The sequence below is a fragment of the Magallana gigas genome, chromosome 8 (genome assembly GCF_963853765.1).
Source record: "Magallana gigas chromosome 8, xbMagGiga1.1, whole genome shotgun sequence".
Classification (NCBI taxonomy): Eukaryota; Metazoa; Mollusca; class Bivalvia; order Ostreida; family Ostreidae; genus Magallana; species Magallana gigas.
The window spans coordinates 2622729-2638789 of NC_088860.1; the positions used below are offsets into that span (position 1 = coordinate 2622729).

The window sequence follows — 16061 nt, forward strand, 5'->3', positions numbered from 1 at the left end:
CATGGTACACTCCAGTTAGCGCTATCTGCTTTGACTTTGAGACGCGTATCTCAAGTATTGTGTCTTATGTCGTCCAAAGTATACAAACTACATGTACGATTTTCGACATACTTAATATACGTATAGACTTTTATATAGAAAGGCATTTTTTTTTTCAAATCTATGGAATTTCGGGACAAGAAGTTTAATGGAGAGCACGGCTGATTTAATTCGGTCAAATCTGAGTTCCCAAAGAACGGGAGATTGCTGGGCGACTTTTTTGAACCCGAACTTATTTTGGTGTACATAATTCAATTCCCGCGGTACTGATTCATGGTTTCTTATCATATTTAAAAACGTGAGAATATTTTTATATCGATAAACTTAAAATTGTTAAAATGATTTTGGGACACACGCCTTTCATTTGAATTTCGATAAAGTGGAAAAATAAAAAGAGGAAGAAAGACTGTCAATTTAAAAGAGACATTTCATTTGATAAAGTTATCAGGGTTTTTTTTTCTTTTTTTGATAAATTTGAAATTCAGATTGTAAATTTCGGGTTTTTGAAACTATATGACGTTCATGGTGGGAATTCCTATATTTAAAGAATGATCAATGTCGAAATGTTTCCAGGGCAGATCAGAATGTTAAATGAAGAAATATATACATGTAGCTAAAATCACCGAGCAGCTAGCGGTTTTATAATTATGTTATTAAGGAATGTTACTAAAACGTGATGCTTCACCCATCGCTCACGGGAGAGGAACGATAACTCTAGTTAGTCAAAGAACTCAGAAGGTATATGTTTCAAGATAAACCTCGTCCACTCTAGTGTTAGCGTGTCTGCGTTGATGCTCAACTTGTACGCATTTTCCAAAGTCGCTAAAAAAATTAAATATAAGAAATATCTTTTCCAAAGAGTAATTATACTTAAGTTATTTGGTAGATGAGCACAGTTTCTTTACTTTTCAACATTTCCTCACAATTATGTATAAAGATTATTTTAAAATAATTGTTTGAATGGAATATATACATGTAGTAAATTCCTCTGCTTTGAAGCACACGTATTTTGATTTTTTGTACGTAATAAACCAAAAAAAAAATGGAAAGAAATGTGTCCCGGACATAATTGTTCCAGGCAAAAAAACATTTGATGAAGCGGACAGTCCGCTTCATCAAATGTTTTTTTGCCTGGAACAATTATCATTACCACTTCCTTGAAGATACTCTCTCTCTCTCTCTCTGAGAAATTCCAAGACCACACCTAGTTACTTGATAGAAGATCCTTTATTTGGTTTCAGAGGACGGAAGGAGAGAACCAGGGGAAATAACTTATGTTAACAATCATTCTCTTCTATTGCTGAGTAAAAAACCAAGTCTGTGTAAACAGAATATTAAAAACAAATAGGTGTAAAAATAAATAATAAATAATTTAGACAAAACAAATATCACAGACAAATACAGAGTAACATTGGAGAGACCCTCGTTTACAACTAAAACACCTTTGTCTAAATTAGATAAATTTCTACCTATCTTAATTACAACAGAATATTGAAATATTAAATTTTTTGACCATAAAGATCATTGACACTGACAGGGTAACATTATTGCCCCTCTAATGCATCTAGGAATAGGTTGAGAGAAAACAGGTACCTATAATTTATTTTTGACAGGTGTAGACTTACAGATTACACTCAGCAACAGTATCTGACATGGAAACGCATCAATAAATAATAAATAAATATAAATAATCGATAAGACTGACTAGAATATATAAAGATATAAAGAGGCCATCAGGCCACAGAGCTTGCCTGTAAACTCTGACGATAACAAAGGATACATAATTCATCTTTTTGTCACATGGGATTATCACAGAACAAAATACCAATCGGTGGGGGGAACAAACTTCGTATATCATTCACTTAATCTAATGGTATTCAACTTAAATAGGCACAAAATACAGAATCCATTATATTAAATCGGAATTGTAAACATACTTGAGAAGTATATTATCATATACAACTTGTTTTTTGGATTTATTATTCATAAATCACTTGTTAAAAAAAATATTCTGATAAGTTATCTTTTATAAAGGTCAACAAGTTTCACAGTTGTTTTAAAAATTCTCTAATCTATGGACTGAATACCTATAAAAAAAAACGCACAACTGATTTCCTGCAAGTTTCACTCATTAATCATTATCATTTCTATTTTAGAAACTTTAACTGTACAATGTACCTTAAAGAACACCAGTCAAAAGAAATACTAGCACTATCTACATGAATTACATTGTATTATAACAAATAACAAATGGATTCAAAGCTAGATGACTGAGAGTTCAATGCCCAATGATTTGAGAACATTTCCTGCATCTACAGTAACTTGAGTATACTGTAACAGGAGTTGTAGTTAATGAAAGATGACCGAACGTTGTGTGAACAAAACACACAGCGAAACCAAAAGGGATGGGTAGGATAGAACAAATGACAATAAAACAACCAAACCTAAACAACAGCTCACATTCCCAGGGGGAGTAACTCTGTACACGGCATGTAACAGGACAGAAATATTCCAAGAAATAATGAAAGTCTATCTTCATCAAGTACAACAGTCAAAACTCGAGGACAACAATCACTTTTGTAACAAATGGCACACTGCACAACAAAAGTCATACTTAGTGTCATGACAAATTGCCAAAGCTGTTCAATTGCGATAACTGCAGACAATAGCAAATATAAAAGTATCAAAACAACACAACGAAGCTTTCTGCCCTATGGTGATTGGCAGAACGGCCTCTCCTACTAGACATATATCTATGTGCTTGTCAGCAGAAACATCAACGAAATATAGGTACCAATGTTTGCCATTCTTCAATATTTCCTGAGCTGGTTCATGACAAGAACTGGGCTTGTAAAGATTTTGATTTTCAACATTGACAAACATGATCACAAGTTTTGTAGATTGGTTTCATTTAGAACCTAACATTCTTCCATTCTCACTCTGTATCAATGCTGTTATGCAATATACAAAACAGCTTTAATTGACTTGAAGCTCAAACTCTTTTAACAGCTAAACAACATGTTTACAATCCAACAAAACAATGCATGTTTCCAGCTTCAATCTGGAGACTAAAATGAAACGTAAACCCAAGTGTACATTTAGTTTAGTGAAAGAAAACATCTGGCAGTGGTGAAACATGTGATTCAGGTACCAATTATATTGTAACATATTTTCCTTTTACACAATGTCTAATAAATATCAGAACTAGAGACCATTACATCAACAAATGAATGTTATGAATCGGCTACAACAATACAAGGAAAGATAGTTTTTGACTTAATTCAGCAAGAAAGAGATTACAAGGTCTATGATGGAATACCAGCCATTATGTCTGCTGATGTAGCTATCCCACTAATACATAACATACATAGGGACCTATTTGCTTATATCAGAGTCTGTACCATGCATCTTCACAAGGCAAAGGATTTTCATCAACTTCCCTTGGACAGGGTGGAATAAAACTCCCTGGCTAATGTCAATGGTATCATACTACTATAAACTTTTCTTGGGAAGTTGAGTGGGTCCATTAATAGGAACGGATAAAACCATGAACATCTACCAAGAAATGAATGCTAAAAATTGGGTGTTTTATATGTTAAACAAAAACTTTTCATGATACACATACATGCATATGTAAAAAGATGAGTTGAAAAACTGTGTTAAAACTTTCAGCACTTTTCGGTACAAATGTAGCACATAATGGATAGCGTTTCTAAAAAAAATAAAAAATAAATGCTATCCACACCTAAAACTGATACAGAGAAAATTCCCAATGGATGGTAATTGTTATGGAGTGATTTGTTACTTCTACATCTCATGTCAATCCAATGGCAATCATGGAATTATCTCCTTTTGTAGAGGCTGTGGTGTTTTTCCCTGTGGGAATCATTCCCAATGGGTTTCTGGTATTGCAGTATAACCTCCACTGTCATCATGGTTCTCTCTATGGACACTTTATCTGATTAAAGCACTGAAGTCTACTAATTGTCATTTCCTGTGGATTTCCCACAACCAAATCTATTCGTTTGTGTCTGTATTTTTTCCATGACCGAGATCTTGCCTGAATCTACCCAGTAAATGTATTCTGTGCAGAATTCATAAAAGATCTTTTTCCACCTCCATGATTGTGATCTTTTTCCACCTCCATGATTGTGATCTTTTTCCACCTCTATGATTGTGATCTTTTTCCACCTCGACGATTAGGATATTTTTCCACCTCCACAATTGTGATCTTTTTCCACCTCTATGATTGTGATCTTTTTCCACCTCCACGATTAGGATATTTTTCCACCTCCATGATTGTGATCTTTTTCCACCTCTATGATTGTGATCATTTTCCACCTCCACGATTAGGATATTTTTCCACCTCCATGATTGTGATCTTTTTCCACCTCTATGATTGTGATCATTTTCCACCTCCACGATTAGGATATTTTTCCACCTCCACGATTGTACTAGTCACTAATCATTGGTCTGTGGAGCATTCAGACAAGATAACTTCCACGCCCGTGAGCCCCCCTGTACACGCAGCGACAGCCACTCATTTATGTTGTTTACATATTCTATGTCTGACTCGTCCATCGGGGGTGGAAGATCCGTATCCACAGAGCGGGAAATGTTCCGCTCCACTTTGATGTTTTCAAGGTCAGCATGCCCATTGCAACCTACAAGGAGAAAGTAAAGAATCAGATGGATACCAGTATCCATAACCTAACAGCCCTGACATGAAAAATAACTCAAATACTACTGTGATGATGATAAATATTCATAATTAAAGTGTAAATTAATGTATACGAAATTAAAACATTGCTGCCTTTATATCAAGTGTATGAAGTAATCAGGAGTGAAATATACCCAGTAGCTTCTACAAACACACATAAGAAAAAGTCGATACACATCTATGGATCAGAGGCAAAAAGGATTTCACAAGGATATAAATGGTTTCACAAGCAAAGCTTAAAATGAATTTAAATTTAGCTGCAATACTATTCACTGACTTGCCAAATGTTCAAATTCAAAAAACAAATTTAAAGCAATCTCATTGAAAATTCATATTTCCTTACCATCACCAACATGGGCTACAGGAAAATATTTGTGTATCAAAATAATTAAACCCTCAAAACAATAACATAATCATTCAAAATCAATTTAACTTTTTGATAATTTTGAACAGTAATATGTAGAACAAATATCTTTTCTTAACAGGCTGCATACAGCTCCGACTTACTGAGATCTTCCATAGAACATGGCTCCCGGAATTTAGATCCACCCCTGCGGAACGGCTGCTTCTTCAGAATCATGACAGCTCCACTAAGATACTTAAACACCTGGAGGTCAAGGACAGCCTGTCTGACCTCAGGGTCAGTGACGTATTCCCCCAGCCATGCCCTCATGTAACCTATATCTACTCCCAGCTGATACGCTCCCACATAGCTGCAAAGAAAAATGGTCGACATTGAAACTATCCATCAGGAAGACTACGATTGTAACACACTTAAAATCAATCACACTTCACTGAATGCTCGGTCAGTTTCTGTGATTTTCAATGACTGTGACACACTTAAATTCTGCCAAACTTCATTTAATCAAAGCTATAATAATTTCTTTGATTTTTATTTACTGTGATTCTTACACTGTTAAAATCTACCCCATAGACCTGACCCAAAGTAAGGGTAGGTTCTATAGTTTTGTGAATGAGGCCTGACCCAAAGTAAGGGTAGGTTCTATAGTTTTGTGAATGAGGCCTGACCCAAAGTATGGGTAGGTTCTATAGCTTTGTGAATGAGGCCTGACCCAAAGTAAGGCTGGGTTCTATAGTTTTGTGAACGAGGCCTGACCCAAAGTAAGGGTAGGTTCTATAGTTTTGTGAATGAAGCCTGACCCAAAGTAAGGGTAGGTTCTATAGCTTTGTGAATGAGGCCTGACCCAAAGTAAGGGTAGGTTCTATAGTTTTGTGAATGAGGCCTGACCCAAAGTAAGGGTAGGTTCTATAGCTTTGTGAATGAAGCCTGACCCAAAGTAAGGGTAGGTTCTATAGTTTTGTGAACGAGGCCTGACCTGAACTTGACCTGACCTAAAGTAAGGGTAGGTTCTATAGCTTTGTGAATGAGGCCTGACCCAAAGTAAGGGTAGGTTCTATAGTTTTGTGAATGAGGCCTGACCCAAAGGAAGGGAAGGTTCTATAGTTTTGTGAATGAGGCCTGACCCAAAGTAAGGCTGGGTTCTATAGTTTTGTGAACGAGGCCTGACCCAAAGTAAGGGTAGGTTCTATAGTTTTGTGAATGAGGCCTGACCCAAAGTAAGGGTAGGTTCTATAGTTTTGTGAACGAGGCCTGACCCAAAGTAAGGGTAGGTTCTATAGTTTTGTGAATGAGGCCTGACCCAAAGTAAGGGTAGGTTCTATAGCTTTGTGAATGAGGCCTGACCCAAAGTAAGGGTAGGTTCTATAGTTTTGTGAATGAGGCCTGACCCAAAGGAAAGGTAGGTTCTATAGTTTTGTGAATGAGGCCTGACCCAAAGTAAGGCTGGGTTCTATAGTTTTGTGAACGAGGCCTGACCCAAAGTAAGGGTAGGTTCTATAGTTTTGTGAACGAGGTCTGACCGAAAGTAAGGGTAGGTTCTATAGTTTTGTGAACAAGGCCTGACCCAAAGTAAGGGTAGGTTCTTTAGTTTTGTGAACGAGGCCTGACCCAAAGTAAGGCTGGGTTCTATAGTTTTGTGAACGAGGCCTGACCCAAAGTAAGGGTAGGTTCTATAGTTTTGTGAACGAGGTCTGACCCAAAGTAAGGGTAGGTTCTGTAGTTTTGTGAATGAGGCCTGACCCAAAGCAAGGCTGGGTTCTATAGTTTTGTGAACGAGGCCTGACCCAAAGTAAGGGTAGGTTCTATAGTTTTGTGAATGAGGCCTGACCCAAAGTAAGGGTAGGTTCTATAGCTTTGTGAATGAGGCCTGACCCAAAGTAAGGGTAGGTTCTATAGCTTTGTGAATGAGGCCTGACCCAAAGGAAGGGTAGGTTCTATAGTTTTGTGAATGAGGCCTGACCCAAAGTTAGGCTGGGTTCTATAGTTTTGTGAACGAGGCCTGACCCAAAGTAAGAATAGGTTCTATAGTTTTGTGAACGAGGTCTGACCCAAAGTAAGGGTAGGTTCTATAGTTTTGTGAACGAGGCCTGACCCAAAGTAAGGGAAGGTTCTATAGTTTTGTGAATGAGGCCTGACCCAAAGTAAGGCTGGGTTCTATAGTTTTGTGAACGAGGCCTGACCCAAAGTAAGGGTAGGTTCTGTTGTTTTGTGAATGAGGCCTGACCCAAAGTAAGGGTAGGTTCTGTAGTTTAGTGAATGAAACCTGACCCAAAGTAAGGGTAGGTTCTATAGTTTTGTGAATGAGGCCTGACCTGAACTTGACCTGACCTAAAGTAAAGGTAGGTTCTATAGTTTTGTGAATGAGGCCTGACCCAAAGGAAGGGTAGGTTCTATAGTTTTGTGAATGAGGCCTGACCCAAAGTAAGGCTGGGTTCTATAGTTTTGTGAACGAGGCCTGACCCAAAGTAAGGGTAAGTTCTATAGTTTTGTGAACGAGGTCTGACCCAAAGTAAGGGTAGGTTCTATAGTTTTGTGAACGAGGCCTGACCCAAAGTAAGGGTAGGTTCTATAGTTTTGTGAATGAGGCCTGACCCAAAGTATGGGTAGGTTCTATAGCTTTGTGAATGAGGCCTGACCCAAAGGAAGGGTAGGTTCTATAGTTTTGTGAATGAGGCCTGACCCAAAGTAAGGCTGGGTTCTATAGTTTTGTGAACGAGGCCTGACCCAAAGTAAGGGTAGGTTCTATAGTTTTGTGAACGAGGTCTGACCCAAAGTAAGGGTAGGTTCTATAGTTTTGTGAACGAGGCCTGACCCAAAGTAAGGGTAGGTTCTATAGCTTTGTGAATGAGGCCTGACCCAAAGTATGGGTAGGTTCTATAGTTTTGTGAACGAGGTCTGATCCAAAGTATGGGTAGGTGCTATAGTTTTGTGAACTTGACCTGACCCAAAGTAAGGGTAGGTTCCATAGTTTTGTGAACGAGGCCTGACCCAAAGTAAGGGTAGGTTCTATAGTTTTGTGAATGAGGCCTGACCAAAAGTAAGGGTAGGTTCTATAGTTTTGTGAATGAGGCCTGACCCAAAGTAAGGGTAGGTTCTATAGTTTTGTGAATGAGGCCTGACCCAAAGTAAGGGTAGGTTCTATAGTTTTGTGAACGAGGTCTGACCCAAAGTAAGGGTAGGTTCTATAGTTTTGTGAATGAGGCCTGACCCAAAGTAAGGGTAGGTTCTATAGTTTTGTGAATGAGGCCTGACCCAAAGTAAGGGTAGGTTCTATAGTTTTGTGAACGAGGCCTGACCCAAAGTAAGGGTAGGTTCTATAGCTTTGTGAATGAGACCTGACCCAAAGTATGGGTAGGTTCTATAGCTTTGTGAATGAGGCCTGACCCAAAGTAAGGGTAGGTTCTATAGCTTTGTGAATGAGGCCTTACCCAAAGTAAGGGTAGGTTCTATAGTTTTGTGAATGAGGCCTGACTCAAAGTAAGGGTAGGTTCTATAGTTTTGTGAATGAGGCCTGACCCAAAGTAAGGGTAGGTTCTATAGTTTTGTGAATGAGGCCTGACCTGAACTTGATTTTGTGTTTGAGGATGTTGTTTTTCCACGCCTCACAGAACGCGTTGATCGCCTGCGACACGACTCCGAGCTGGGCGGCTTTCTTCAGTTTACTGACGCCATCAATGACCGGCTCCAGAATCGTCTCCAGAGCGTGCTCAATGTACAGGCTGTGCTCCGCCGGCAGGTCTGAAAACCACAATTAAATATAATGTATTAAACAGTAGGAGCAAACTGATTGGTTAATATTACATGTAATTGTATATTAAAATGAAGACGACAATAAACTTTTGCGTTATAGAGGGTGGGGCTAATCAATTGTTAATATTAATTCTTTATAATAAAGAAAATGACAGTAAAATCTCACCTAATAAAGGGCATACTGATGAATCAGTATTAATTGGAAATTTATAAAATGAAAATGATGTTAAATTCTCAACAACAAGCATGTAGGAGCAAATTGATTGGTTTGTATTAATTCTAAATCAAAAGTGAAAATGGCAATGAAATCACGGCGTGATATGTGACAACTGATGAAGACATCTCATTAAGAAGCAACAGTTCACTCAAGAACTGCAGTCTTTCACTGTTATTTATAACTACAGGTAACAAAAAGGAGGTGGGGGCCAAATTTATGAAAACATTTGAACACACAGGTATAACTAGAAAATAGGCAAACAGCACTACTAGTACTGGTAATAGCAAATTTGACGTTTATCCTGCATATTAAAATGTAAAGGACAAATGTTAATCTAAAGGAAGAAAAACTCAAGAATTGTAAACAAAGTAGGCTTACTAATCCATTCCCTGCAACTTAAACAATCTCCACCTAAGGATGAAAATCAAATTAAACTGGGGCCATTGGTAGGTCACTCAGGGAGGACAAATCAAAAGACTCCATATAAATTCCTTTCTTTACACTGTCACCCTTCCTTTTCTCGGGTATTTTGCATATATGTGTCACTTTTAGCATAAAATTAATTTGAAAACAAGATGCACAAGTTTCAAATGATATGTTGCATGTGAACTCAAGAACATGTACACAAAATTGAAGTTCACATGAAATTACTGTGCATGAAATTTGAGTCATCATTTCACATGAATTGCCTTTGTATATTTGTTTCACATAATATTCAGTTGCAGAACAACTGGCTAGTAAGCCTACCTGCTTTTTTCCTCCAGACTTTTCCCTGTGGCATCTCACTACTGAAGTAGTCCATCGAGAGTTTGCTACAGTTATCTGAGAAGACCTTTATGGCGGCACCCGAGAGAGACTGGAAAAAGAAAACAAACCATAGATCTCCTCTCACACACACCAACGACTAATTCATTTATCAAATGCATAAAAAGGTATTCATAATGCAGAAAGCTATCGTAGTCCTCAGATTTTTGTCAAACACAATAGCATGTCTTTTAACTCTTTACAAATGTTTTCTGCTAAGGCATTCATAGACTAACAGCGGGACTTTAGTTTGGATGTCCTTGGTCTGATAAAATTGACCTCAGGCTCGATGACCTTGACCTTACCTGCAGCTGGTTGTTGACCTCTGACATCAGCCGTGTGACCTCTGAGAGATATATACCCATCTGTTGTTCACAGAGCTTTGTTTTACTGACGTTCTTTGAGCTGAACAGCTGGGCATTGTGCAGTGCTTTCTTCATTTCATCGGCCAAGATCTGTCAGAGGAAAAATAAAAGAATAATCTATGTTAGTAAAACCGAAAATGACCATCAAGGCAAGTTAACTTCCAATAGGATGTGTAACTACCGGTATCATGTACACTGATTGAAAGACTACAGGTCAATACCCTTTTGTTAACTTGCAGTATTTAGTAAAAACTGTATCAACATTAGGAATAAATAAACATGTGTTTAATAAATACCATTTCTTTTTGTTCTTCTCATGATGTGTTAAAAAAATATCAGATAACATAATTAGATTAGAAAACCAAAACTGAATAAATAGTTTATTTAATTCTGTAAAAATTGTTTTAAAATTTAAGTCCAATCCAGTATCACACAATCTAGTTTACTAAAAATGAGTGGTTATTTCTCTGCCTGGCACGATCCAATTTCTCTTTTCTTTCTCCTTAAAAATGTTTACATTATAATTCATACGTTTATTTCCATGCATTCTTATCGAACCTTCTATAAACAAACAAGGCTGGTCAAACATAGCACTTTTTAATTGCCAAGATATGCATGAAATACCAATCCCCCTTTGTTTTGACCTACATATCAAATCACTTTATCTAGGGCTTTACAAAATATTTGAACAAAAATGACCACTTCAATCATGTCAAAACATTGACCTAGATATAATCCATATTACTGTCAATATTTACTTATCTCTTGGAGGCACTTTTAAAGCAAAACAACAGTTGGATAGAGCCGGTCCTTGTTAATTACCCAGCATACATTGTAAAATTTGTTACATTTGAAAACTTTGCATACCTGACTTGTAGTTATAGAGATAAAGGTCAAGACTGAATCATACAATAACACTGAACTTCATAGAAATATTCAACATTTGTCATTCTTAAACGGTGTATAGTATCAATAAGAGAAGATTTAGCCTTCCAAAAACCAACCTATATTCTCTGTGACTTTACTTCACAATTTATTGGTCATAGATTAGTTTGCAACAGAGCATATTTAGATTAAATCAAACATTGATACAAATACAAATATAGATGCATAACAGTTAGTTGTATATGTCTATCTACATAGGCACTTCCACCTGAACAAGAATGTCATAGTTGCAAGACATATTCTCAACTACGACATTCTCGTGAACCTTGCGAAATTTTAACATATATAAATAAAGATTGCTTTTACAGCAAATCCAAAGAGAGAGGACACCTGGTGGGGATTACCTTGAGGTCTGTCTGAGTGACCAGTAGATAGGGTATTACCTTGAGGTCTGTCTGAGTGACCAATAGACCAATAGAAAGGGGATTACCTTGAGGTCTGTCTGAGTGACCAATAGAAAGCTGCCCACCGCCCAGGACGACAGGAAGCCGTGAGATTTGTGGACGCACCAGCTATGGGCCACCTGACCATTGGCGAGCAGACGACAGACGATCCCCGTAACCTGGGAGAGGTCAAGGTCTTGTCTGGGTAACAACAGACTGCCATCTTGTAAAATATAGAAAAATAAACATATCTAATGAAATGCATGTAAAAAAAAAAAAGGACTCGCATTGTATTTGAGGTACCTAAATATGTTTAAAATGCATGTACATTTGATTTTAATGAGTATCTATTGTTAACTATTGTAATTTTATATTTTTGATTGTTGAGGGTGTAACTAATTGAGTGAGACCCGGGACTGTTACCTTTGGCAGATTCCGGGAGATCTTTCATGTTTTCCTGTAGGAGGCTAAACAATGGCTGATAGGTGTCCCTCAGTAACATCCCAGTCTTGGTGCTGTGGTCCCCCGACGCCAGGAGGCAGGGGTAACACTTGTCTGACATCTGACAGCCCAAGGCCTCACACATCACTGAAAACAAAGTAAACACATCACACACTATTAAATCAAATAGGTCACTGAGCAAAAATATCAGTAAATGTCTTTTAAGATTACAATTCTCTGAAATATATTGTTCAAGATGAAATACAAATCAATGAAATTTTACATAGACATCAGTGATAGTATAAATGTTTATATTTAAATCAATGGTAAGAAATTCCCATGTCAGGTAACTTTATAAATTAGCACATGGATTAAAGTCTTACAGTTTAGAATGCAAAGATCAGAATGCTATAAAACTTGCAGTAAGATTGGAAAAATTGTAAAAATTACAGATATTATCAGTAGTTCAGAGTCAGACAGTTACCATGGTTTCGGGGTATAACAGAAGAAATGTCAAGGGAGGATGGTCCAATGTTTCACTGTTTTAGACTTCCAGTACTTACATATATCCCAGGACTGCAGAGCTGTCTGTGCATGGAGTTTCCTGGCCACGCCCAGGATAGGGGGGACAGCATTGGTGGGGAACATGTCTGTAAAATATGTAATATATATATAACATCAAAAGTCTACTTTAAACAAAATGTAACATATTTTATATACAATAATTAGAATTAAATGTAATTGAATTTATTACACTGGGTTGATAAAAATCAAGATAATGTGGATCAATATATAGGCGTTTTATGATTTGAGAGAGTGCAAGCTCTAAAGGTTCTTTTAATTTCAGTGTGTACCTTTGAGACAAACATGCTCCATCATATTCCTGACAACTGTCACCACGGTAGCACCACTAAGAACCACACTCCCCAGCTCACCCACCATCTGGTTACTACGACAACCCCACAGCGGCTCATAGAAACACTGCTCCAGGGCTGAGCCAAAGAACCTCCAAAGCACGTCCATGTAGCGATTAGTCAGCTGTGACCTGATTGAGGTGTCCGCACTATCCCCCCAGGAAACTGTCTTCCTTTTCGAGTCTGCTCGAGATAGAACGGGGGTGTCCTGCCCTTTGGGGGGCTTTGAGGAAGGACTTCGTGGAGATTTCCCAGATTTATGTTTACTTTTAGAACTACTTTCACCTTTCCTGAGGAGATTGGTTGAATTGCACACAATAAGTAAAAAGTTTTCAGCAAATTCGTTTTCATGACGAGCAAACTCGTTTAGAGGGGGTTCATAGGGGGTAAGATCAGGGGCTCGGACCGACCCGACCTTGAGAATGGCTCCACTAATTGAGGTCATGCTTCCACTGGCAGTGTGGTAGTCCGACGTATCAAGGTGGTGCGATATATGACCAGGATACTGCACTTCATCGTTCCACACATAATTTGGTAATTTTCCAGAATAGAGGATCCGAACGAAGTCTTCGTTTGCAGTGAAAAATCGGTGGGTTTCTATGGCAGCATATTTAGCACGTTCAACAGCAATTATGTTGAGAATCTTAGAAAAGGGAATGGCTTTCACAGAAAAGGAGACATGACCAGGGTGGTTTGTGACCCTGGGGTCAGATTTACAAGTCAGATTTGTCATCTCTGATTGTAAGTGTTCCAGAATGAAATATGAGATGCTCATGTATCTACTCTTGAATAATCCATTAGCTACATTGTTGAAATCTTCCAGTCCTCTTGCTATGTTCCACACAATTTCTTGAGTCAGTGTGGCCATGCTGCCGTGAGCAAACACCTGTAGGCCGATGACGATGAGTTTCTCCATCCAGTAGATGGCGTCACTGTACAGCTGAGACAGGACCCTCCGGACGTACTCCAGATCCAGATAGAGCCGGCCCAGGATGGGCTGTAGCCAGCGGTTGTTGTGTAAACACTGTTTAATGTTATTCCAATGCCCAACATGAGTCCTCAGATCTTCACATAATGCATTCAGACAATAGATCTTACTGGAGGGGTTGTCCATCAAACAGTTATGCATGATAGCATAGTATGTACGGTATTCCGCCTGCACCAAGTTTTCCAGATCATGGACAAATGTAGTGACACTCTTGATTCTGAACAAACAGTCCCTGAGGAATTCAAGTCTTGCTCTCTCCTCCATTACAGACCTTAGGTTCATGTACTGCTTTCCGAGGCCCTGGAGGTGGCGACAGTGCATGAAGCTGATACTGGAGTATTCAGGGGTCCTCTTGGTAATGTGATTTCCGGGGTTGACAATTTTGAAAGGTTTGCGGAAAAGCTTAAGGGTTTCCTCTGCGTCAGGCACATCGAACACACAGTCCGCAGAAACCTGAGTGTTGTAAGAGGGAGGAGAGTAGTAGCGGTAGAACTCTGCAGTGTCATCGTAATCCTGATCCATCCCAGGGACGTGAACTCGACTCAACTCACTGGCAGATAGGGTTTCACTCAAACTTTCTTCATACATCCTATAAAACAAAGGTTAAACAGAGAGGTTCATAAACAATATTGGAAAAATGATATTATTTCATATCTGGTAATCACAGAAAGTAATTCCTCTGAAGCTTAGTCACTAATCAGCACTGAAGGAGTGTTGGAAATTTGCTGGTAACAATATATTCAAGAGATCTGCATGTCTTAAAATAGTCTGTAAGTTCAACTGATACAATTCCAAAATACTTAATTATATCCACTGTTTAAGACAAAAATGCAAACATCCATTTCATTTGTACATACACTGAAAAATCCTATGTCTGGCACAATGAATTAAACACTAGGCCATGTTAAAGAAAAAACATGAATAAGATATACAGCAGCAAGGCAATGTATTGGCAGATGGCACTGAGAGAGCATTAGTGGACATCCTACACAGTTTATCTGCTCACAGTTGGCTGTTTACAAGGTTTATGTGGGATGCCTCACAGAACTAATCTTATTAGCAAAGTATACATAACCTTGTACTAATCACCGCAGCAGACTGACTCACATTTTGGCAGTTCTCTCCGAAGCTGGGGACAAAATATAACCGTAGCAAATCAACTGACGGTGACCATTAATGACCATCCCTGTCTAGAACTATGGATCAACCGTTATGGCAATATTGACATACAGAGCTTACTGGCCAAACACCGGGTCAGTCTTATACGGGTTTGTTTACACTGCTATTAGAAACATCCATATTACAATCTAGGGCGGTTTAAACAGTGGAAACGTTCACAAAAACATAGCACATAGTTTCTTATCTTTCACAGACAAAAGTTGCGTTATGAGAAATCGTGTTATCTCTTTCTCCTTTTCACCACGAGTTAAGAAATCTGGTACAGTGCCAAGAGATGAAATCTTAATCTTTCAATGGAGAAGAAAGGCATCTCCGCAATAACAATTAACAAGAACAAGACAAAATCAATAGACTGTCTAACCTGTTTTTCAGAATATCAACTCTCAAATAACAGACATTTCCCACAACGTGCAAATTTGGTAATTGTATACAAATTCGCCATGTTTCCACAAACACTGTTTGTCACGTGACTCAGAACTTGATAATTTGGAAACCGAAAACGGTGGCACGCATGGATACGGTTTTTAACAAAAAAGTTTGAGTTAAAACTTGTTTTTACACAATATTTTACAATCATATGTACAATGATTTAACATTTTATAGCATATAAAAACAACAACATAAAAAAAAGACTGAATATTAAAGTTATAGCGCTGTTTAGGCTGAACCTTTTCATTTTTTTGGTCGGGTTAAAAAGAGACAAAAATAACGATAAAATGTTATTTATGTCTCCGGTTTAACAACTCATTAATCGTTACTCATGTATAAAAAAAACCCTCCAAATTGATAATAATGCATGGGAATTTTTATGTTCAATATGCACACAGCTTTAAAAAAAAATGCATTATTTAAAAAAAACATGTACGTGTATTCTAAATCTGTATTATCTACCTATTTACTTAAAAAAAAATATATTTTTATATAGAAAAGAAGAATAAAATTACAAAAAAAAAAA

The 16061-nt window shown here is 37.8% G+C and overlaps 1 protein-coding gene across 8 annotated transcripts; it reads right to left on the bottom strand.

Annotated features, from left to right (window-relative positions):
* Nucleotides 1-1247: 1247 nt before the first annotated feature.
* Nucleotides 1248-15603, bottom strand: LOC105328713 (uncharacterized). 8 transcript variants are annotated; one of them, XM_066068770.1, is made up of 13 exons: nt 15035-15356; nt 12880-14516; nt 12589-12675; nt 12008-12172; nt 11632-11807; nt 10197-10346; nt 9835-9943; nt 9466-9498; nt 8681-8858; nt 5267-5472; nt 5103-5117; nt 4456-4703; nt 1248-4305 (listed from the first exon to the last, which is right to left on the bottom strand). In XM_066068770.1, the coding sequence occupies exons 1-12, from the start codon at nt 15109-15111 to the stop codon at nt 4501-4503; spliced, it is 3036 nt and encodes a 1011-aa protein (XP_065924842.1). In that variant the 5' UTR covers nt 15112-15356; the 3' UTR covers nt 1248-4305; nt 4456-4500. The 8 variants fall into 8 exon arrangements, with proteins under 8 accessions (XP_065924842.1, XP_065924847.1, XP_065924841.1 ...); XM_066068775.1 differs by lacking the exon at nt 15035-15356 and adding an exon at nt 15468-15603 and having other exon boundaries at nt 1248-4703; XM_066068769.1 differs by having other exon boundaries at nt 1248-4703.
* Nucleotides 15604-16061: the final 458 nt, after the last annotated feature.